The sequence below is a fragment of the Dreissena polymorpha genome, chromosome 3 (assembly GCF_020536995.1).
Source record: "Dreissena polymorpha isolate Duluth1 chromosome 3, UMN_Dpol_1.0, whole genome shotgun sequence".
Lineage (NCBI taxonomy): Eukaryota > Metazoa > Mollusca > Bivalvia > Myida > Dreissenidae > Dreissena > Dreissena polymorpha.
In genome coordinates this window covers 98,358,510-98,384,285 of record NC_068357.1, presented here as the reverse complement: position 1 = coordinate 98,384,285, position 25,776 = coordinate 98,358,510, and the positions used below count along the sequence as shown (strand labels likewise).

The following is a 25,776-nucleotide window of genomic DNA, read 5'->3' as shown; positions in this document are numbered from 1 at the left end:
ATTTCAGTCATTAGTTGCTGAGAAATAGCCCGGACAAGAATTGCACTATAAGTACAATGGAAAATTTCAAAGGGCCATAACTCTGTGAAAAAAATCATCCGACGAGAACTGGCTGATAAAATGCACATCTCCTCTTGGTAGAGAAGCTTCCCATAAAGTTTCATTGAATTCCAGTCATTAGTTGCTGAGAAATAGCCCCAACAAGAATTGCACTATATGTACAGTTAATGGAAAATTTCAAAGGGCCATTATACTCTGTGAAAAATCATCTGACCAGAACCTGCTGATAATATGCACATCTCCTCTTGGTAGTGAAGCTTCCCATAAAGTTTCATTGAATTCCGGTCATTAGTTGCTGAGAAATAGCCCGGACAAGAATTGCACTATATGTACAGTTAATGGAAAATTTCAAAGGGCCATAACTCTGTGAAAAATCATCCGACCAGAACCCGCTGATAATATGCACATCTCCTCTTGATAGTGAAGCTTCCCATTGAGTTTCATTGAATTCCGGTCATTAGTTTCTGAGAAATAGCCCGGACAAAAATTGTGCACGGACGGACACGGACGGACACACGGACGGACACCTGGACGGACTGATGAAGCGGCAACTATATGCTTCCCCCAAAATAAATATGAGTGATAGCAATTTGTGAAGCATTTTTTAAACAAACCATTTTTTTTATTTAAGCCTTATAATGAGATAGTTGATTAAGAGATTATAAATTACAGATAGAATTGTTCATGCGATAATATATTTATAAGACAAATAGCTGTTTTAAATATGAAACCTATATCTCTTTTGAAATATTTGTTTAGAGATTAATAATATATAAATTAGATAGAGATGCTCATGAAATAATAATTACACTTTTTGGTTGTTATAATCATAAAATATATATTTGAGCAATAGCTGTTAAACAAGGGCTGTTTGTAAAAGATGCATGCCCCCCATATGGGCTGTCAGTTGTAGTGGCAGCCATTGTGTGAATACGTTTTGTCACTGTGACCTTGACCTTTGACCTAGTGACATGAAAATCAATAGGGGTCATCTGCCAGTCATGATCAATGTACCTATTAAGTTTCATGATCCTAGGCCTAATTATTCTTGAGTTATCATCAGGAAACCATTTTACTGTTGCGAGTCACTGTTACCTTGACCTTTGACCTAGTGACCTGAAAATTAATAGGGGTCATCTGCCAGTCATGATCAATGTACCTATGAAGTTTCATGATCCTAGGCGTAAGCATTCTTGAATTATCATCCAGAAACCATTTTACTATTTCGAGTCACTGTGACCTTGACCTTTAACCTAGTGACCTGAAAATCAATAGGGGTCATCTGCCAGTCATGATCAATGTACCTATTAAGTTTCATGATCCTAGGCGTAAGCATTCTTGAGTTATCATACGGAAACCATTTTACTATTTCGAGTCACTGTGACCTTGACCTTTGACCTAGTGACCTTAACATCAATACGGGTCATCTGCCAGTCATGATCAATGTAACTATGAAGTTTCATGATCCTAGGCCAAAGCATTCTTGAGTAATCATAAGGAAACCATTTTACTATTTCGAGTCACTGTGACCTTGACCTTTGACCTAGTGACCTGAAAATCTGTAGAGGTCATCTGCCAGTCATGATCAATGTACCTATAAAGTTTCAGGATCCTAGGCCTAAGCGTTCTTAAGTTATCATCCGGAAACCATCTGGTGGACGTACCGACGGATGGACGGACCGACCGACCGACATGTGCAAAACAATATACCCCCTCTTCTTCGAACAATGTATAGAGAATATTATCTGAGTTTTGGATAAAGATCAATTTTATCATGCGAGGCATAGAACCATGGCAGCGCGAGGCTTGCCTGGTTTTAGCCGAGCATGATAAACTTGATCTTTATCCAAAACTCACATAATATTATATTTATCCCATTATTTCATCCCTTTTTCCTTTAATAATGATGAAATATCACATTTTTTAACAAGCTTGTTCTGCCGTAGTTGACAAAAACAGATTCCAGATTTTTGGTGTGATATAAAAACAGCGATAGTATTAAGCTAAAGTTTATACGATCGTTGTTATACTATCGATTTTCATCTGGTAATAGGATAAATATTTATTAGAGATTTGGTTGTTCAAGAAATCCTTATTATTAATATATGAGACTCCCTCTGGAAAAACAGGTTTTATTGCATGAACATAAAGTGTGTCCCTGATTAGCCTGGGCAGTCCACACAGACTAACCAGGGACGACACTTTCCGCTTAAATGGTGTTTTTGTTCAAGGGAAGTCTCTTCATAGCAAACATCAAGTTTAGGTGGAAAGAGTCGTACTTGATTAGCATATGCAGATTGTTCCAGAGCATGTTCATATTTAATGGAGGAAAGTTGATATAATTAACCCTTTGCATGCTGGGAAATTTGTCGTCTGCTAAAATGTCGTCTGCTTAATTTCTAAAATTAGCATTTTCTTCGATTTTTTTTCAAAGAATATTATCAGAATAGCAAACAGTTTGGATCCTGATGAGACGCCACGTTCTGTGGCGTCTCATCTGGATCCAAACTGTTTGCAAAGGCCTTCAAAATTCGGTTCCCGCACTGAAAGGGTTAAAGAGGAGGACAGAAGCCATACATGGACTATATACCAGCCAGGCAATATCTCACCTTCTGTACCCTGTACCACAGAGCATCTTCTCCTTGGAAAGGCATCATCATGCAGTCAATATCCAGCCACTGAACTAGTACACAACTCTTCAATATTATTGTCAGTTGAATATTTATCCACTTTTAAGGTACAGATTTGTTTCAAAATATTGTGACTTTGTCAGTCCAATATATCTTTACACAATGAGTACTGCATTGTTCAAATGTTAAATTCACTGAATCACTGAAAGTTTGCCCTATCACTTTAAATCTTACATAATCCAACTGTCCATCAAGTCAGATAACATGATAATCTCCCATACATAAAGTCCAATATGCGTCCATCACATGAGTATATGTCTTCAATTAGTACAATCAATTGCATAAATTTATATACACTTACAAAGTCTTGATATTTAACTTTTCAATAATAACATTACAGTCTTTTATCTATTAGTTTGAAATTCTGATACCTATATCTATATACAAATACATATCAATTATTTATATCCCAGTACTAAATGCCTGTCTGCAATATGTCAAGCCGAATGTCAATAATGCTTGTAATTATTTAACAAGCTTCATCGTGGACAATTTTGACCTTTGACCTTAAATGTGACCTTGACATTTGCCTAAGGGGTGACACAGCTCAAAATAGTAAGCAAATATCGGCAAATTATGTCAAAATTGCATAATGAATGTATTAACAGTCCGGACAGGTTGTATTTTGGCTTAATGCGACCTTTGACCTTTAAATTTGATCTTGACCTATAAGGTAAAGGGACAGATATTACATGAGACACATGATCGCCTCATATTTGCAGTAAGATATTTAAATTGCATGAAGAAAGACACAATTACAGTTAAGAAAAGCTGTTTAATGACCCACTTTGACTTTATCTCTTAGTGTGACCATGACTTATTAAGTACGGAGACTGCTGTGTTTTAATGTTGCTAATTTGTGCTAATTTATTGTAAAATTGAATTGCTGAAAAAGTTCCAGTCACACATGCACATACTATTGACCATTCAGACTGCTATTTAAAGCTTTATGCACGCAGGTGAGATTACACAAAATCTAATCTCTATCCAGTAAATGATCTCAGGGGTTTCCAATTAACATTAATCCTTCAAATCATGATTAGTGCACAACAAATTACACATCATTCGTATACACAAAATTGTGGACACAAATAATTTCTCACAAAGATTTTAAACTCTTCAAACAAAAGTTATAATAGAAATACTTTATATATTAATGAGATGGAAATGTTCAGGAAATAGGTTAAGTACTGAAATACAAAACCCTGTACAAATGGAGATGGATAGCACTTGACCATTCACTTGAATTCCTAAAAGACACAAAGGGGATATTGTTGTTGCATTGGACAAACCCACGGAAGAAATTGGTGTTTTTTTCACCAAATTTATTTCTCCATACTTCCTTAATTAAGTGAACCCATGAGAAATCAATATGATGTGTTAAAAAGGCATATGCCCCCAGTGGAAACCTCATCGGTATTGATTCATTGTCAAATTCCATTACTACAACAATTTCAAGGTCAAAAAGAGGTCAGGTGATGACAGACACTGGGTGTGTCAAGGGTGTTTGAAAGATAAACAAGAGCACAGCATAACGGGTGCCACGCTCCGCTGCGGGTGCATTTTTTTATAAATAAAAGCTTGTCAGAATTTTGTTTTTGTTTTTTGTAGAGGTCAAAGTGACCTTGACCTTTGACCAAGTGACCCAAATATGGGTGTGGCTTGTAGAACTTATCAAGATGCAGCTACATATGAAGTTTCAAAGTTGTAGGTGGAAGCACTTTGAATTTAGAGCCAATGTTCAAAACCTGAACAAAATGTTAAGGTTTTAGCATGACGCGGACGGCCGACACGACGACGGACACGACACGACAAGCTGGCTATGACAATACCTCGGGTTTTCTCCGAAAACAGCCGAGCTAAAAAATTACAAGTATCAATTTTTTGTACAAATGGCAACTGGTATTGGTGTTAGGCAATTTGGGATATTTTTTACAAAGAACTTGGACCTTCCAATTAGTCTAAATCCACAAGCAGGTCAATGTCAAGGTCAAAATGTGATGAGGGCATGTGGATGTGTTGATGGTGCTCATAGATAATATTCATGCTTGCATCAAAGCTTTTTAGCAAGCAGTGTTTATATAAGTAACAAGGGACAAAATTGTCACAAAACCAGGTTTTCAATTTGAAACTAGAAATGGCGCGGCAGAGGCCGACGCGTATCCCCACGCCGAATGTTTGACCTAGGTGTGCCCCAGGGTTGGTAATGGGGCCATGCATAGCTGAGATTGACCGTATTGTCATAAGAGAAGTTCATCATCAATTAGAAGTGAATTGGTGTAGAAATGAAGAAGTTATAGTAAAAGGCAATTTTGGGTGGGTGTGACATATGTGGGCAGGGCGCCCCAGGGTTGGTAATGGGGCCATGCATAGTTGAGATTGACCGTATTGTCATAAGAGAGGTTCAGTATCAATTTGAAGTGAATCGGTGTAGAAATGAAGAAATTATAGTAAAAGGCAATTTTGGGTGGGTGTGGTCTATGTGGGCGGGGCGCCCCAGGGTTGGTAATGGGGCCATGCATAGTTGAGATTGACTGTATTGTCATAAGAGAAGTTCAATATCAATTTGAAGTGAATCGGTGTAGAAATGAAGAAATTATAGTAAAGGCAATTTTGGTGGGTGTGGTCTATGTGGTCGGGGCCCCAGGGTTGGTTATGGGAACATGCATAGTTGAGATTGACCCTAATGTCATAAGAGAAGTTCAGTATCAATTTGAAGTGAATCCGTGTAGAAATGAAAAAATTATAGTAAATGGAATTTTTTGGTGGGTGTGGCCTATGTGGGCGGGCGCCCCAGGGTTGGGATTGGGGCCATGCATAGTTGAGATTGACCCTAATGTCATAACAAAAGTTCAGTATCAATTTGAAGTGAATCCGTGTAGAAATGAAAAAATTATAGTAAATGGAAATTTTTGGTGGGTGTGGCCTATGTGGGTGGGGCGCCCCAGGGTTGGGAATGGGGCCATGCATGGTTGAGATTGACTGTATTGTCATAGGTGAGGTCCAGTATCAATTTGAAGTGAATCGGTGTAGAAATAAAGAAGTAAATGTAAAATAACCTAAAAAAATGAGTGATAATTTCTGACGCGGCCCCACCCCAACCCCTATAACTTTTGACCCAGGGGTCAGATCAAAATTCCAAATAGTGCACCGTCGCACATATGCTCATAGCTACCATGTGTGTAAATTTCAAGGTTCTAGTGCTTTTAGTGTAGGAGGAGATAGTGGCCAGGACGGACGGACAGACGGACGGACAGACGGACGGACAGACGGACGGACGGACGGCGGAGATCACCACAATATCCCCACCTTTTTTTCAAAAAGCGTGGGGATAAAAAAAAATCTGATAAAGGGAGACAATTCAAAATGTGCATTTTTATTCCCCTAGTGTCAAATTCAATCTATTTTTACTCGTGGTGACCTTGATTTCAATTTGGACAAAAAAGTCTGAAACAGGGAGACAACTAAAAATGTACATTGCTACTGATTGTTCATAGTTAACCCCCTTGTTTAAAATTCAATCAATTTTTAGTCATAGTGACCTTGATTTCTTTCGCGCGACACACCGTCCAATGATGGTGAACAAATGTGCCAAATGATTTTAAAATCTCACAATGAATGACATAGTTATGGCCTGGACAAGCTCATTTATGGCCATTTTTGACATTTGAAGTCAAAGTGTGAAATTGACCTTGGGGATATCGATATAATTCTTTCGCTCGACACACCGTCTAATGATGGTAAACAAATATGACAAATGATTTTTAAATCTCACGATGAACGACAAAGTAATGACCCAGACAAGCTTGTTCCACCCGCCTGCCAGCCTGCCTGCCAACATTCGCCAATGTTATAACCAGTTTTTTCCTTCGGAAAACCTGGTTAAAAACAAGTTGTTTTGGAATTTGGAACTTCTGAGAAGATCAATGATACCTTCAAAATGAGGTATGGTGATTTTGGTGTTTTGAGAATTTTCCAAGACATCTCTCAGCAAGTATCAAAGCTTTGCAGGAAGCATTATTGATGTTTGACAAAATTGTTCATTTTGGTTTAACCTCCCACATACATATGGATGGTCAGATGGAAGAACTGACTGGCCGTCTGTAGCTGCTGGAAGATTATAATATTCACTCAGAATGAACAAAAGAAAAACATACTGAAACTGTAATTCCTATTATCCCATGGTAACTAGATGTAGACTATCCCTTTGATTAGGCCAAACATTTTCTGAATCTTAAATTGTATGGCAACAAACACCATTAATCAAGAATTCTCCACACAAGATAATGACTGCATTTTTTGTTATTATACAAATGTTCAAATGTATATTCAAATACCATATCATACCTTTTAACATGTTGTCCTAATAAATGACCCCTTTTTAAAGGTAGTTTGAAAATTAAGCAATTGTATTATATTTATTTAATTAATGCATTTAAAGAACACAACGTTCTTAACACTAATGCCCTATACATACTTTGGCCAGCAACATTGCCTGCACATAATATGGAAAACCTACTGACATATACTGGTAAGTTTTAGTTTTGCCATGATTGTGCCACTTTCTACAGTCTGTCCCATATCCTGTTTTGATGCATTTCATCCCGCCTAATCATATCAATTAATTTAAGTTTAATAAAAGCTGCAATGGCCCAACAATTAACTACACAGCCATAATCCTTTCATTCATTACTATGACAATTTTGTTGTTATGCAAAGTCACAAACATTTTATAGTAATATAATCCAATGTTGAAAGGTCATGAAAGCAAACATACACTGTAAAAACCTTTTTTTTTGTTCTCTTACATTGCAATTTACAGAATGCACGACTCTGAATCTAACAACATGAACTTTCCCACCTTATTTGATTGTTGCAAGTGGTATTACTTCCATATGTTCAATATTAGTAGATATAAATAAGATATAATAATATAAATAATGTTAGTATTCTCATATGAGCAATTACACTTCAGAATTTTATTAACTTGAAAGTAACACATTCTAGCCACAAATAAACGGTTCTCATGTCTTTTGTAATAATCCTTAGTCCAGCAAAAGCGCAAGACAATCATGCAGCACATGTTCATCCGCATTGAACATTAAATTTTCTACATCCTCAATGTCAGAATTCTTTTGTTAACAAAATTTGAAATATAAGAAGTCACTTGAGTAATCTTTTTCGTACTTAGGATCTACTTAAATGTCCATGTTTTAAACTTCAAATTCTATTTTTTGCTGTCAAATTTTACTATTGTTAGATAATAGGCAAATATTAAACATAAAAACTGTGCAAATACAAAAAAATAAATACATGCATTTAATATGTAACATAGTTCAATGCCTTTCCTAAGCACCTTAGCATTAAATGCTGTAGTTGGCAGATCAATGATTACATGCATTTCAATACACTGAGTTCATTATCCTTTAACAAAATGTATCCAATGAAGAATTTAAAACTTAAACTTAATTTTAAAGACTTTAAATATATTGAAAGTTGTTTTAGTGTGTGTTTTTTACATCTTCATTCCTCTGCTTCATTAAATAATTTTAGATTTGTGCAATGAAAACATTTATTTGTAAAAAGTGCATAACTTTCTATTTTTAGATTATTTTATATATACCTTTATTTGGAAAAAAACAAACATTGAAACTAGTACTTAAATAAACAGCAAAATAACAGTGAAAAACTAGAGCTTTGTCACAGACCTGACTATTACCCCCACATGCCGCATTGACACATAATATTTTGCATGTTGTCTTCATAAAAAACAGCAGACACCATGCTCAATTTTCAAATCGCACTAAGTGACCCCTCGACCTAGTTTTTGACCCAGAAAGGCCCATGTTCTAACTTGGCCTTAAGATCATCTCCGTACAACTTCTGACCAAGTTTGGTGAAGATCGGATGTAAACTACTTGAATTAGAGAGCGGACACCATGCTGAATGTTAAAAAACGCACTAAGTGACCCTGTGATCTAGTTTTTGGCCCGGAATGGCCCATGTTCAAACTTGTCCTAGAGATCATTTAGATAAAACTTGTGACCAAGTTTGGTGAGGATTGGATGAAAACTACTTGAATTAGAGAGCGGACAACATGGTGAGGTTTAAAACGCACTAAGATACTCTGTGACCTAGTTTTTGACCCGGCATGACCCATATTCAAACGTAAACTAGACATCATCTAGATACAACTTCTGACCAAGTTTGGTGAAGATTGGATGAAAACTACTTGAATTAGAGAGCGGACAACATTGTGATGTTCAAAACGCACTAAGTGACCCCGTGACCTTGTTTTTGACCTGGCATGACCCAAATTCAAACTTGCCCTAGACATTATCAAGATACAACTTCTGACCAATTTTGGTGAAGATTGGATAAAAACTACTTGAATTAGAGAGCGGACAACATGGTGAGGTTTAAAACACACTAAGTGACCCCGTGACCTAGTTTTTGACCCAGCATGGCCCATGTTCGAACTTGACCTACACATCATCTAGTTACAACTTCTGACCAAGTGTGGTGAACATCTGATTTAAACTACTTGAAATAGAGAGCGGACACCATGCTCAATGTGTAAAACGTACCAAGAGACCCTGTGACCTAGTTTTTGATCTGGCATGGCCCATGTTCGAACTTGGCCTTGAGATCATCTAGATAAAACTTCTGACCAAGTTTGGTGAAGATCGGATAAAAACTACTTGAATAAGAGAGAGGACACAATGCTAAATTTTAACAAGAGCACCGCCTTGCGGGTGCAGACCGCTCATCTATTTTCTTTTTAAAGGTGAAGGGACTCTCATTTTCAATCACAAAGGAGGGAGGAGTGGAGTGAAGAGGGGTGTATAGTGTGGGGTTGTGGATATTTATTACATTATCTTCCAAAAAAGCGAAAAAAAAAAAAAAAAAAAATCGGGGGGGGGGGGGGGGGGGGGGGGGGGGGTTTTGGGTGCGATGGTTGGACGGTATTTCAAACATAACCGTTTTAAAAAAAAATGGGGGGGGGGGTATAGTGTGAGGGTGTGGTGATAATTTGTGAGATGATCTTAAAAAAAAAAAAAAAAAAAAAAAAAAAAAAAAAAAAAAAAAATCAAAAAAAAAATTGGGGGGGGGGGGTGGGGTGGGGTGGGGGTTATAGTGTGAGGGTGTGGTGGTCATTTGTGAGATGATCTTAAAAAAAAAAAAAAAAAAAAAAAATTAGGGGGGGGGGGGGGGGGGAGGGCACGGGGGAGGGGGGGAGGGCACGGGGGATGGTTTGGGTGAAGTCTATTGTGGTATGTCAGGTAAGAGTAGTTTCATCAAAGTATCAATCAAATCTAATCATAAATAAAGAAGTTATGGCAATTTTAGCAAAATTTAATAATTTGACCTTGAGAGTCAAGGTCATTCAAAGGTCAAAGTAAAATTCAAGTTGCCAGGTACAGTAACCTCATAATAGCATGTAAGTATTTGAAGTTTGAAAGCAATAGCCTTGATACTTCGAGTGGATCGAAACACAAAATTTAACCATATATTAAAAGTTACTAAGTCAAAAAAGGGCCATAATTCCGTAACAATGACAACCAGAGTTATGCAACTTGTCCTTTTACTGTACCCTTATGATAGTTTGTGAGTGTTCCAAGTATGAAAGCAATATCTATGATACTTTAGGGGTAAAGTGGACCAAAACATAAATCTTAACCAAATTTTCAATTTTCTAAGTATAAATGGCCCATAATTCCGTCCAAATGCCAGTCAGAGTTACATAACTTTGCCTGCACCGTCCCCTTATGATAGTTCATAAATCTTGCAAGTATGAAAGCAATAGCTTTGATACTGTATGAATAAAGTAGACCTAAACACAAAACTTAATCAAATTTTCAATTTTCTAAGTATAAAAAGGGCACATAATTCTGTCAAAATGCCAGTCAGAGTTACATTACTTTGCCTGCACAGTCCCCTTATGATAGTTAGTAAGTGTTGCAAGTATGAAAGCAATAGCTTTGATGCTTAAGGAATAAAATGGACCTAAACACAAAACTTAACCAAAATTGTCAATTTTCCAAGTATAAAAAGGGCACATAATTCTGTCAAAATGCATGCCAGAGTTATCTAACTTTGCCTGCCCAGTCCCCTCATGATAGTAAGTAAGTGTACCAAGTTTGAATGCAATAGCATTGATACTTACTGAGAAAAGTGGAACTAAACGCAAAACTTAACCAAAATTTTCAATTTTTTAAGTATAAAAAGGGCACATAATTCTGTCAAAATGCACGCCAGAGTTATCTAACTTTGCCTGTCCAGTCCCCTCATGATAGTAAGTAAGTGTACCAAGTTTGAATGCAATAGCATTGATACTTTCTGAGAAAAGTGGACCTAAACGCAAAACTTAACCGGACGCCGACGCCAACGCCAACGCCAACGCCAACGCCAACGCCGACGCCGACGCCGACGCCGACGCCGACGCCGACGCCAAGGTGATGACAATAGCTCATAATTTTTTTTCAAAAAATAGATGAGCTAAAAACACTAAGTGACCCCTTGACCTAGTTTTTTACCCGGCAAGGCCCATGTTCGAACTTGGCCTAGACATCATGTAGATACAACTTCTGACCAAGTTTGGTGAAGATCGGATGAAAACTACTTGAATTAGAGAGCGGACACTTAATACGGACTGATAGACAGACCGACAAACCGACCGACCGACAGACAAGTTCACTCCTATATACCCTCCTAAACTTCATTTGTGGGGGTATAAAAAAGTAAATACAAATTTATTTCATTGTCTCTTTTCTGTACTACCTTTTCTGCATTATTAATAAATCAGAACATCATAAATGGCACTTGACAGCTTGTAATAGATAAAATATGTATTAACACTGTAAAGTATATTTAGTACAAGGCTGACGATATTTACCAGATATAACATACCCTAAGCAAAAAAAGAAAATTATCTGCTCTTCAATTAAACTTGTATGAGTCATGAAGACAGGAATAAAATTGAATCTAATAAAGTATGCATTATAGCTTAAGAAGAAAATTTGAAGAAAATGGAAGGATAGGAATAGAACATTGATTAAATTAAGTTTGATTTGATTCTAATGAGAAAAAACATGGTGTGAGACACAGAAATTATCTCTTGCCTGTTATTTACAGTGATTTACAAAGGGCTATTCACAATTTGCCGAATTCACTGGGTTTTAATGCATGGCTTGATGTTTTTCTACCGGTTGACAACCACAATCAACTCGTTGATTATTATGTATTGTCCCATATTAGCCTGTTCAGTCCGAATGGACTTTTTTTTTAAGGAAGTCTTTTCTTAACCCATTTGTGCCTAGCGTCTAGAAAAAAGACCTTGGCAAACAGTGCAGACCCAGATGAGACGCCGCATGATGCGGCGTCTCATCTGGGTCTGCGCTGTTTGCTTAAAGGAATTTCTGCAAGAAATCTTTTAAATAAAGAAATAAATATACTAGACATCCCTAAGTTTGGAAATAAATTGATCCAATTTAGAAGGATGGGAGAGTCCACTAGGCATAAATGGGTTAACTATAATCCAGTCTAAGCGGAAAAGTTCATACCAGATTAGCCTGTCCCCACTGCAAAGGCCAAGTTGGGAGGACAGTTTATACAAATGCAATTAACCCAGTTTAACAAGAGTGCACCTCATATTATACAAGTTGTTTAAGCATTATGGTTTGATTTCCAATCAGCTGCTGCCTGCTGCCATCTCACAGCTGTTTTACAGTGTTTCATATGCTGCCTGCTGCCATCTCACAGCTGTTTTACAGTGTTTCATATGCTGCCTTTCAGACACACTAAAATGCTGTTGTTTTATATATATATCAAACATGAGTAACATGCCATAAAGATACAGCAATGTGATTATTACTGATGTAAAGCTTGAGAATCAATGCAACAACAACCTATCTTGTATCAGATGTCATATAAAGACTTTAAAATTAAAATAAACAGGCAAATTCGTTGAATTGATATCCCCCGCCAATATGCTTCTGGACACAAAAGTGTTATATTTGACACTCAAAAAAGCATTTTTTTTCGAGATTCAATGGGCCATAACTCCGTTATTAACAGGTGGTGTACAATGCCATTTGGCATGCATCATCCTCTTATTAATATATATACTCATACCAAGTTTCAATGAAATCGGCCAAAGCACTGGCAAGATATGGCTCCGGACACACAAAAAAAGCATTTTTTCAAGATAAAAAGGGCCATAACTCCGTTATTAACAGATGGTGTACAATGCCATTTGGCGTGCATCATCCCCTTATCCATATATATATACTCATACCAAGTTTAAATGAAATCCGTCAAAGCACTTCCAAGATATGGCTCCGGACGGACGGAAAGACGGAAGGATGGAAGGACGGAAAGACGGAAGGACGCATGGACGGACGGACGGACAACGCCAAAACAATATCCCTCCGCCTATGGCGAGGGATAAGTAATATATCAGCAAATCCAAGTTTGAGCACAAAAACAGTTTATCTGATCGATACACACATATTTAACAGTAGAATGCTTTTTATGACTTGTCATATCAACCCATTTATGCCTAGCGTTTAGAAAAAAGGCCTTGGCAAACAGCGTAGACCCAGATGAGACGCCGCATGATGCGGCGTCTCATCATCTCATCAGGGTCTGCACTGTTTGCTGAAATGATTTTCTGTAAGAAATATTCTAAATATAGAAATAAATATACTAGACATCCCTAATTTTGGAAATAAATTGATATAATTTAGAAGAATGGGAGAGTCCACTAGGCATAGATGGGTTAAATAAATGTGTAAGATACTTGCAGGATAGGTAAAAGAGCCACATAAAGCACTCTGCTTTCAAGTATTAAGATGTTTAATATATGCATGTGATTAGTCTTGATAAATAACACCTACTGCAAGCAACATGTGCCATAGATTTTCCTGATTTATCAGCTACATGTAAACTATGCTTGTGATTTCATCTTTCAATATACTTTGTGTGTCTGCAAGGCAATAGCAATAGAATTGATTTAAATGTTTCTTTCAGTTAAATTTGAAGCATTAACCCCCGTATTTGCCTTCAGATATACCGCGCAAATTATAATATGAAAATTAGGAAAAGATTTTACTTGACTGTATGAAACAAATATGCCATCACTTTAATGATATACTTATTGATAAATATTTAGGCACCTGCAAAAAGTTTACTCATCAGTATTACTGATACTGATACTGAAACATACACAGATATTTGTTACAAATAATATAAATATCTTCCATAAAAACTCAACAATCTTCTTCTACACATGTAATTTCTTTTATAACACAAATATGACACTAAAAGATCCATATGATAGTAATCATATTAATTCAATACCCTACCACATCACAAATCACACAGTGCACTCAGTGAATACAAATTCCTTACCACCTGCAACAAACGCAAACGAACATGCAGATCTGACAACACAAAATCTGAAAATGATGAATCAATCAAAAACCACCCAGGGTTACATCCAAACCTCAGATACAAACTGAGATCTGATCATATTTCAAATGCAACATTGACATTTGAGACTAATAACATAAACCCTTATTGTCCTTAAGAAAACCCGCAAAATCCCAACTGAACACCATCTTCATGACACAACAATCAGAAACATGAGCTGTACGTTTGTGTATTTCCATATTCAATAACAGGCAATTTGAGCACACGTTTCACACAACAACTTATGCTTTATAATAAACAGAAAACAAACTTCCTTTCAGACTTGCATTCTTTAAGAATGAATGGAAAGCCCAAAACTCAAAATCAAGTAAAAAGCTCCAGACTGGCTATACCACTGAAGTAGATGAAAGTTCCTTGGTGCTTAATTACTACTCTGAACCCATCTCTCCTCACTTATTGAACCGGCATGTACAGCAAATTAGAGCAATCAAGATGCCTCCAATTCTGAGCAGGAGCTCTGCCAAGAACGTTCATCCAAACAAGATACCACTGGCCCCCACAAGACAATTACTGTCATTTATTGATTTCTTAATTGAATCTAGGGATGACATCTGTGTTTCTCTTTTTTCCACTTGTTTGTTGTTGTTGTTGTTGCATTTCAATTAAAGACTAAGTAATTCTCAAACTTCACCCTCTGCCTTTCTTATTACCAATGTGTCAACCTTTTTTTACATGCTGAAAATGGCTACCATCATCAATGTTCAGTTAAATAGTTTTCGAATTAAGTTGCATTTGAACTGCTAAGCCAAAGACCCTGCTTTAAATCTAATTGATTGTTATAGTATTTTTACAGTGAAAAAGCTGTTAGATGGGTCATGCTGTGACAAAGTCAATTAAATTTTGTTACATTTGTATCAAGCAGTTCAATTTTAACGTACATGAAGTTGTTTTTTGGGGGAATGTGGACTATCAGGCCAAGTAGCCCTGAAAGTGGCCCTAATATGTGTTTTTTTTCAGGGCTTAAATAGTTGAACTAATGGTTATAGAAAATTACATCTAAGTCTTAAAGATATTACTTGTTGAATCATTTAAATTCACAGGGTACCTGATCCCTCTAATTTCAATTGTGGACATACTTGCAAGGTCTTCATTTGCCTAATATCAATTTTGACCACAACATTTCCAACAGTATATGCTCCTACCTATTGATAGCAGGCCCAATCTGGTAAGATTTATAGTTTGCTTTTGTATCACCAAAAAGTGCAACCTACATTAAACAAGATGTGTTTGTGAAACACAATGTCCCCCTATATGATGTTTGACCTTGTAGGATGGCTCGCGCTGTCGTTCGCCACTTGAGCCATTTGTGAAAATATTGAGAATTTGGCTCAAGAAAAATCCGATTCGCGAAAATGCTAAAATCTCGTAAAATTTCATTGAAAACAGCCGTCATTTTAACCCGAAACTGGTTTTCTATATTTTTGTTTTGTTTCAATGAAAGTATTCGCAAATTGAACAGTGAACGAAAACCGGTCTGCACCTGTATCGAGACATTGCTTGACCTTATTGTTATTGAAGTGCATATGGTAGCTGGCCAATCAAAACTGAGCTCGCTTACACATGAAATGACGTTGTTGAATGAAACGTAAAAATGGGTGGAGCTTTGAATACACAGTTAATATTGTCGTCTGCAAACAAAATAGCGGCCGGTCGCAAATGTTGTATTATAAGATTAACAAGATGCGTTTGTGAAACACAATGTCCCCCTATATGACGTTTGACCTTGTAGGATGACCTTGACCCTTCACCACTCAAAATGTGCAGCTCCATGAGATACACATGCATTTCAAATATAAAATTGCTAGCTTCAATATTGCAGAAGTGAAATTACATGAGCAATTTTGACCCATATATTTGACCTTGAAGGATGACCTTGACCTTGACCTTTCACCACTCAAAATGTGCAGCTCCATGAGATACACATGCATGCCAAATATCAAGTTGCTATCTTCAATATTGCAAAAGTATTCATAAAATAAGCGATTTGGGCCACATATATTTGACCTCTGACCTTGAAGAATGACCTTGACCTTGACCTTTCACCACTCAAAATGTGCAGCTTCATGAGATACACATAGATGCCAAATATCAAGTTGCTATCTTCAATATTGCAAAAGTACTCATAAAATGAGCGATTTTGGCCACATATATTTGACCTCTGACCTTGAAGGATGACCTTGACCTTTCACCACTCAAAATGTGCAGCTCCATGAGATACACATGCATGCCAAATATCAAGTTGCTATCTTGAATATTGAAATACTACAAAAGTGTACATTAAATTAGCGATTTTGACCCATATATTTGACCTTTGACCTTGAAGGATGACCTTGACCTTGAGCTTTCACCACTAAAATGTGCAGCTCCATGAGATACATATGCATGCCAAATATCAAGTTGCTATCTTCAATATTGCAAAAGTTATTGCAAATGTTAAAGTTGGCGCAAACAGACAGACAGACAGACCAACCACCAACCAACCAACCAACCAACCAACAGACAGGGCAAAAACAATATGTCCCCCACTACTATAGTGGGGGACATAAAAAGCTAAAACCTTATTCACAATTTTAAACTTTTTAAGTATAGTGCCAAGTGTCTTTGTATAAGGTAATATTTAACACAAAGAGTTTCCTCACATAAAATACTTTAACCCTTTCCCACTCAGAAGCAAAGTGAAAATGGCTATGTGCAAAGAGCATAAAACCATGAGAACAGCCTGCGAGTAACTCGTTGTTTGTTCAGGTTTTCAGCTGTTTGCTGCTCATCAGTATCTAAGCGTTGGAAGTAAAGCCTTTAAAAATGGAATTTAGAAAGAAAGGTGTTTAATATTTAACTTTCTTAGGGACCACAAATGCATCAAAATACGTATGTAAGTGGTAAAACAGGGTTAAAAATCTCAAAGGCCTTTCAAATGTGTGATCATGTTGATCAAAGAATGAGACATTTTTAAGGTATTATTGCACAATCATCAAGATTAAGATTTCACTACAGTCAATTTAACAGCGATACTAAAGTTGTATATATAGCACTTAATGTTAACAAAACTATCTAGCAAAAGTGTGTCAAACGGGACATGAAACGATATTATATCTGTTCACAGCTGGCAACAAAAGCAAATTAGTTGAATGTTCAATGAGGAAAGGCGTTCATTCATGAATGTACTGATGGAACGATAGTAAAAACGATGTACAAAAAACACATTTATGTGCTCAATTAAACATCGCAACTATCTTTTATAATAACCTGGGCAGGTGACAGGGCATTTAACCACATTTATTTTGTTGAGTGTTAGTATGTTGGATGGCAGTTTGAACATCTGCATATGATAATTTATCTAAATTCATAACAGGTAAGATATTGTATACGGATTACAGTGAATAAATACACCTGAAGCTCTAAACAAGAAACTAATTTAAACAAGAGGGCCTAAAAGGCCCAAAGTCGCTCACCTGAGATAACAAGATATTATTGGGACAAATCTTCTGACCAAGTTTCATGAAGATTGGAAAATAAATGTGGCCTCTAGAGTGTTAACAAGGTTTTACTATAGCCATATAAGGAAAAACGCCCCGCCCCCTGGCAGCCATGTTTTTCAACCAACCGGCATCATTTTTAACCTACTCCAAGATATTATCAGGATGAATCTTCTGACCAAGTTTCATGAAGATCAGACAATAAATGTGGCCTCTAGAGTGTTAACAAGATTTTACTGTAGCCATATATAGCCATATAAGGAAAAATGCCCTGCCCCTTGGCATCTACGTTTTTCAAGCAAACGTAACCATTTTCGAACTCATCCAAGATATCATTAAAACCAATCTTCTGACCAAATTTCATGAAGATTGGACAATAAATGTGGCCTCTAGAGAGTGAACAAGGCAAATGTTGACGTCGCACAACGGACAACGCACGACGGACAACGGACGACGGACAAAAGGCGATCACAAAAGCTCACCATGAGCACGTTGTGCTCAGGTGAGCTAAAAAAAGATACAAACAAGACTATTGCCAAGCAATATAGTCCCCTACCCACTGGGGGCTGACGAGGTCAAAGCGTAGTCCGTTTCGCTACGACGTCGAGTATATGTTTTACTACGAAAACATTGTTTAAATACACATGACATCGAGAACGGATAAGTCGAAAATTGTGTTTAAAACATGTAAGATTATGATTTTGTAATAAAAAAACTCTGAATTTAAGCACAATGTCATTTCATAGGTCTGTTACATCAAATTATAATCCAAGATGTGTCTGGTTTATGCGGTTAAACATGAAATAGACCGCTGATTTATCAAACCGAAGTCAAGTTTCACTTTAAAAAAATGCAATTAAGGTTTACAACTGTGTTTAATTGACACAATTTTACAATTTCCATATTGATCTATGTATTGTTAAGCCACTGGGGTGTTTAGAAATGTGTAGGGTGACCCAGTTATCAGAAATAAAGGCTACATATTATTATAAGGCATGATCATGTCTCTGACAGCATACGTATATGCCTCGCTACGACAACGCTTTAGCGTGCATGCGTTTCTCACAGAAGACGTATTGGTTATCTCTCAAAGGCAAAATAAAGAAGAAAAAAAATTAATACAGAGTCATGGAGTGGCTGGATGTTTCGTTTGAGACAGAGGTTGTAACAACGGCACAACATGATCCGAAGCGCACAGTCGACATGGTAATGCACATTATTATGATATAATTACATTCACGACTAGGCCAAAGAAAACGATTAAAATCGAAAATCCATACATAAGATGACAGCTGAGAGTCGAGAACCTAATGTCGTCGGTCTCAATAAAAATGACGCATCTTCACCTTTTGACAATCCCTTATACGTTCATTTTGATAGAGACCGACGATAGGTTTTCAGCATACGGTACTCTTTATCAAATGACATTCGATTCTCGTTATTCCCAACTCGCTTATCTCGAAACTCTGCTTATGTCAAAGTAAATTCCATGTTCCAACTTCGATCATTATTTATCTCATACGGATTTTGATTTTTACATTGTATATATCAAAGCGATTTTCTTGAAAATCGGTAATCGTCAACTAATTTTGAGGTGAATTTCATGTTCGTATACATGATTGTACCTGTAAAATCCACACCTGTAACAGCCGTAAGGTGTGGAAAGTAGGACCCCAATGGCACAACTCCGCAATTGCATAATCAATATATTGTTGTAAAGTTGTGGCAGTGGGTTTCTGTTACAGGTTATTGTTAACTGCGTACATGACGGCCGGTAAATTTACTTCGTGTTACAATGCGGTTAAGGCCCAGTCTCACTATGATGCCGGCGGAGCCCCAGTGCGTGATCAGGCATCTACCGGGATGAACCGGGGCCCTACCGGGATGAACCGGTGCTCCACCGGGATAAACCGTGGACGACCGGGGACAACCGGTGCTCCACCGGGAAAGTATTAAAATGTTTAATACCTCCGGGATGAACCGGGAGTCACCGGGTAGGACCGGCAACGACCTGCGTGGCACCTGGAACAACCGGGACTGTACCGGGAACAACCGGGACGGCACCTTAGCTCCACCGGGGCCCAAAACCACCCCGGCAGAGCTACGGCAACGCCCCGGTGAATGCCGGCAGAGTCCCTTTATAGCTACGTTACATAAGTAAACCGGTGCTCTGACGGTACCGTTCCGGTTGTTCCCGATGCAGTCCCGGTTGTTTCCAGTGCCAAGCCGGTTATTGCCGGTCCTTCCCGGTAACTCCTGGTTCATCCCGGAGGTATTAAACATTTGAATACTTTCCCGGTGGAGCCCCGGTTGTCCCCGGTTAAACCGGGGCGTTGCCGCAGCTCTGCCGGGGTCTGATGACGGTATAACCCCGGTGAGTGCCGGCGTAGTGACGGTATACCGGGGCTCTCCCGGGACTCTGCAGGCTTTCACCGGGTTCAACCTTTTCGTTTGGATGTTCATGCGCACAGTGAAGCACGGCATCTTTTGCACTGGGAAATGGCAGTCTGTAGTAACTGAAAACTGCATGTGATATGTCCAGAAAAGGATACAGAAACTTCGTTGAGCAACCTATACATTATATTTGTACTTCGTTGCGCAACCAATACATACTCTGTGCGAAACCTTTACATAAAACGACTTGTAATTTCCTTCGAAACAAAGAATTTGCATAATTAAAATATATGTTCGTAACCTGTTTTGTACTTTAAAATGTGTAATGTACACTGAATCGAAGTAAAATGTAGTTTTATTTAATTTAAGTTACCGTAATAGGCAATTTTAACAGAATAACCTCCTTATGCATTGCTTCAAATAAAAATATTTCGATTTTAGCTCAAAATAAACTTAAAGGTTGCAACTACGCGCATTTGTTATTAGTTTGTTATTGAAAATAAGTACCTACCATTACTGGATGTTCCGTTCTCTAATCCATAAACACCAGAAAATATGGAACTCGCCTGATTAAGTAGTGTATTTACACCATGTTTTCGTAGTAAAACATATACCCGACGTCGTAGCGAAACGGACTACGCTTTGACCTCGTCAGCCCCCAGTGCTACCGGCTCCACCATTGTCAGAAATTCCACCATTGTCAGATTTTGTTTGTTTGTTTTATTGTCATAGCAACCAGAATGTTTGACGTAGGAACAAAATGAAATGACATGCGTAATGTCTATATTGCCATCTATCCATGTTTCAAGTTTCATGAAAAAATATTAAGAACTTTTAAAGTTATCGCAGGATCCAGAAAACCACCATTTTCAGCAGTATTTTAGTCTATTTGTTGCCATAGCAACCAGAATTTTTGACATACAAACGAAATGAAATGACGTGCATAATGTCCATATTGCCATCTATCCATGTTTCAAGTTTCATGAAAAAATATTATTAACTTTTAAAGTTATCCCAGGATCCAGAAAAGTGTGACAGACAGACTGACAGACAGAGTGCAAACCATAAGTCCCCTCCGATGAAACCGGTAGGGGACAATAATGCAAACAAACTGATAGATTTGTGATGAAAATCACAATTTCCAATAATGATAGATACAAAACATAGTCTGTTTTTTTCAAACTAAATTTTAGTTTATACAACTAGCACAAATTATCAATGAAAAAAATTATATAGAATTACAAAATTGCCTCTTTCAATAATACATGTATTAGCATTCCAAGACTCTGCTAATATTTTAAATGATACAATTAAGAAATGTATATAATTATTGAACATGATCACTCGTCCTAAATGCATGTCCTTCTCTGCAATACCTTATCCCACAACATCCATATTTTCAACTAGCAAATAAGTATAACCACAAAACACCACTAATTATTTCAATATCCCCCTGGCCACTCTGCATTCCTAATTGGTTACACACCACTTACATCCACATATTTCCTACAAGAAAAGAAACACAAGTAAAGCCCATAATTGATGTTCATTCACAAAATCCGTTAGACATAATGTAAATTGCCATCCTCATTAATGTATCGTATTTAATACATGCTCCAACGGTGCTAGTCAATACTAGTATTGCATGTATACATCCCTTAACGCAAATTAATGGAGGAAAAATGTTTTAAAATGTTTAACACTTTTTCCAAAATTTGATAAATCTCCCCAAATCATGCAACTGTGTACAAGTATCATTGAACAAATTAAATAGAAACGTGTCACAGCTGAAGGAAGCTGATACCTGATAGAAGTTTTTACACCTACTCTTAGTTGACAGAATGTTAATGTAAATTATAACCACTGCATAAATTGTGTTTTATTACTACCATCTTTCAATCGCTAATGAACAATTAAAGAGGCTTTTATGTGCTGTGTTAAGGAAGCCTAGTATTATTCCGAAATGTGTATCCACTGTATATTATGGAAGTATTGTAATTGGACTATATAGTCTGATTTTGGGGGTCAACTTTGGCTCGTGCTTTTGACCCACTTTTCTTATGACATGACCCATAAAATGTCTGAGTACATTTAATAAATTACTGATAGTTTAAAATTTCTAATAATTGTGTATTAAATGAGCAGAGTACAGTCCCAAAAAACTGTTTAGGGCTTAATTTGACCCTTGACCTTCTAAGAGGGATCTTGACCTTTCAGGAAGGGAAACAAGTGTAACATGTGCGATATGGTCGTATGATAGTTTCAATGTGTTCCTTGTTATTTTAAATCCATAATTAAATGGCAAAGTTTTGGCTCAAACAGGATTTTTAAGAAGTTTTATGAACAATTCTGACCTTTGACCTGTAAGTGTAACCTTGACAATTGGATAAGGAAACAGATCTTACAAACCAAACTTCGTTTTATGATGGTTTACATTTGTACCACCTTATTTTAAAATCCATCAATACAATCAAATGTTATGTCTAGGACAGGACTTTAGGACAGACATACAGACAGCAGGACATATGCAAAGACGCACGGACAAAAAGATTGTGTAACCAGGGGCAAGTTAGGAAAGTATATTTTATATGTTTTATGATGCAAATTCATGTATGTTGGTAGTTATGTAAGTTGTCTTTAATTATATTGGTGTGATAATATCAGAGACCCTTAGATAATCATCAAAGTGGATTCAGGGACAACTATAGAGAAATGGTTCCACCAGGTTAAGAGGTAGACGAGTAAAACATGTGTGAGATAGTATGGGGGAAAGGTTATGTAAAAGGTTGTGAGTGACAGTTGGATGGGTGGAAGATATGAATGTGGCCAATGAATGAAAGATGCTTATTAAGATAATTATATTTGATTGGAAGAAGGAACTAGGGGTGTGTTAGCATGATGTGATAAGGGAGTTAGGGATGGATGTGAGAGCAGTAAGGTTTTAGGAAGGTTAAGAACAAGATGTGTAAAAGCAATGTAATGTGGACATAATACAATTGAGTAGAATGAAAATAAAATATAGAAATGGAACTTTGAATTATTCATTCTTACACCCACTACAACAATAGCATAAATGGCGTACTGTGACAATTGCATTTGCCACATTGTTCAATGCCTATGTCATTCCAAACATATATTGTACATTAAAATATTTTGGAAAGCATAAATTGGTAGTCAGCATGCAAAACATTAATGTTCCTTTAATAGTCATAGATTATTGTTTAAAGTGATACAGGACAAATTAGGTTTATTTTCCAAAGGTTAAAAGTGGTTTGCTATCAAACCTTTGCAGAGAGGACTTTTACTAATGATTATCATAGGCCTGATGGGCATAGGCATAAAAGCAAATGAAGACGTGAAATATTGATACCTTTAGTCATTTTATTGCCCTAGCCAATCACTGTGACCTCAGGTTGACACTTACTTTGCCAATAAATCAATTCCTGTGTTTTAATGAGATGATGAATTCATAAGTTTGAGCTATTATGCAGCTTGAGGTATCATCTCAGCGCTAGTTTTGCATGTTCAGCGAAACAAAAACATGAAATACAATCCATGAAGAAAATTAAAAAAAATAATGATGTATTAAAAGCAGCCATATCAGGTTTGTTTTTTATCTTAGATCTTTCCATTCATGAAGTATCCATGTTGCGAGTGAAATATACATAATTTGTACATTGAGTGGATTATGAATAAATCTAAAATTACTTTAAAGGGACAGCTTTTTGTACATGAATAAAGTGTAATTTGTCAACAAACCAAGCATCCCTAGAAAAGTTCATGTGAGTTCGTGCTAAGGATAAATAAACCGACAGAAACAATGTGTACAATAAGTTCCTAAATCCAGAACCCCCAAATAAACAATAAACAAGCTGAATCCTCAACAATTACAACCCCCAAATAAACAAGCTATATCCTCAACAATTAGAAATTCGGATTTCTCTCCACTTTATACAGGTTATAAATGTGTAGTCTACATGTCACGAGCAAATGTGTTATTTTGCTTCTTTAATGTTTGAAATCTGTGAAAAAACTTTGAAAAATTGTATGCAATGAGATAGGAAGTATGTGAACAGTTACCATTTATGTTAGAAAGAAATCAATTTGTAACCAGACTGGATGGACTGATTTTTTTACCAGATGGACAAACAGATTACCACAGCAGAGTTGAAGAAGACATAGGTTAGAATGCGAAAAGATATATTTTATTAATAAAGCAATCAAACAAACAAACTATATGTCATCAACATGAATTGAAGATATTTTAAAACCCACACAAAACTACAGTTGCAAGAAATACAAAATAAAGTTTTAGTTAAATATATTGTAGCATCAAACTATCTTAAATGCGATTGTTTTCTTCAACCCTTAAAGTAAACATAATGAAAGGCAAGGGAGATAAATCATGCCATTGAAATTATGGTTGAAAACCTGACTTACCTGCCTTGATCACATATAATTGCTTTATTTGCGATACAATTTTTGTTAAATATTAAATGTTTCACTCAACTTAACAAAATGTGTTTTCAATCATGCAACATGAAACAACAAGAATTCCATATTAAATTGAAGTCAAAGAAGTAACAGGTCAGTACACAAAGATTAACTAAAATAAGGTAAAATTTGGAAAAAGTGTCAATCCATTTCTGATCTTAAGTAATTTGAAACAAACTACTTGAGCTAGATATCTGAAAGAAAATGTCATAATTTTGCCTCTGGTTACAACAAAATCGTGCTACAATTATAAAATAAACAAGAGCACCACATAACGGGTGCCAACACTCGGCTGCGGGTGCAGTTTTGAATATATGAAAGCTTGTCAGATTTTATTTTTTTTAGATGTCAGTGACCTTGACCTTTGACCTAGTGACCCAAAATGGGTGTGGCATGTAATAGTCATCAAGGTGCATGTACATGGGAAGTTTCAATGTTGTAGGTGGTAGCACTTAGATTTTAGAGCCAATTTAAAGGTTTCAGCACGACGCCGGACGCCGCGCTGGCCTTGACAATACCTCGATTTTCTCCGAAAACAGCCCAGCTAAATATGCTTCAACTAATATTTCATAGTTATTATTATTTACCTTTTCTTCCGCCACATTTGCTCGAAACTCAGCCTCTATCTTTCGCCGTTCAAGGTCCTTCATCTGAAAAGTAAACAAGACCCAAAATAACAATTGACCTTTGTCTAGATTAAAAAAACAAACAATGTTCATTAGCCATTTAAAATGCTGGACATCACACATGACATACTCATATGTCAATCATACAGTGTTGGTCAGTGATTGACTTAGGGTAATAAAACAAAACACAATCACCAAATGGCAGTAGTCAACAAGAGATGTGTTTGTCAGAAACACAATGCCCTCTACTGCGCCGCTTTGAAACATGTTTTTTTTACCTTTGACCTTGAAGGATGACCTTGACCTTGACCCTTCACCACTCAGGTGGTCTCTCCATGAGATACACACGCATGCCAAATATCAAGTTTCTATGTGAAGGGACATAGAAGTTATGAGCAAAACCTCAACGCAAAGTGTGACGGAAGGACAGACGGAGGGGGGGGGAGCATAAAAATGTAAAGCCAACATCTCAACACATCCACTACCTAACAATTAAACAATACAATTCATGGAGTCTCTCATCAGACTCATGGGAAATGTCAA

At 36.9% G+C, this 25,776-nt stretch overlaps 1 protein-coding gene across 5 annotated transcripts in view; it reads right to left on the bottom strand.

The window, feature by feature from the left end:
- Nucleotides 1–25,776, bottom strand: part of LOC127875467 (pleckstrin homology domain-containing family H member 1-like) — a 153,461-nt gene that overhangs the window by 71,662 nt on the left and 56,023 nt on the right. For 4 of the 5 annotated variants that reach the window (XM_052420535.1, XM_052420534.1, XM_052420538.1 and 1 more), the window contains one exon: nucleotides 25,195–25,257. In XM_052420535.1, the coding sequence (XP_052276495.1) occupies nucleotides 25,195–25,257 (63 nt within the window). Of the gene's footprint in view, nucleotides 1–2,669; nucleotides 2,744–25,194; nucleotides 25,258–25,776 lie in introns of all 5 variants that reach the window. The other variant, XM_052420539.1, reaches the window with a different exon arrangement.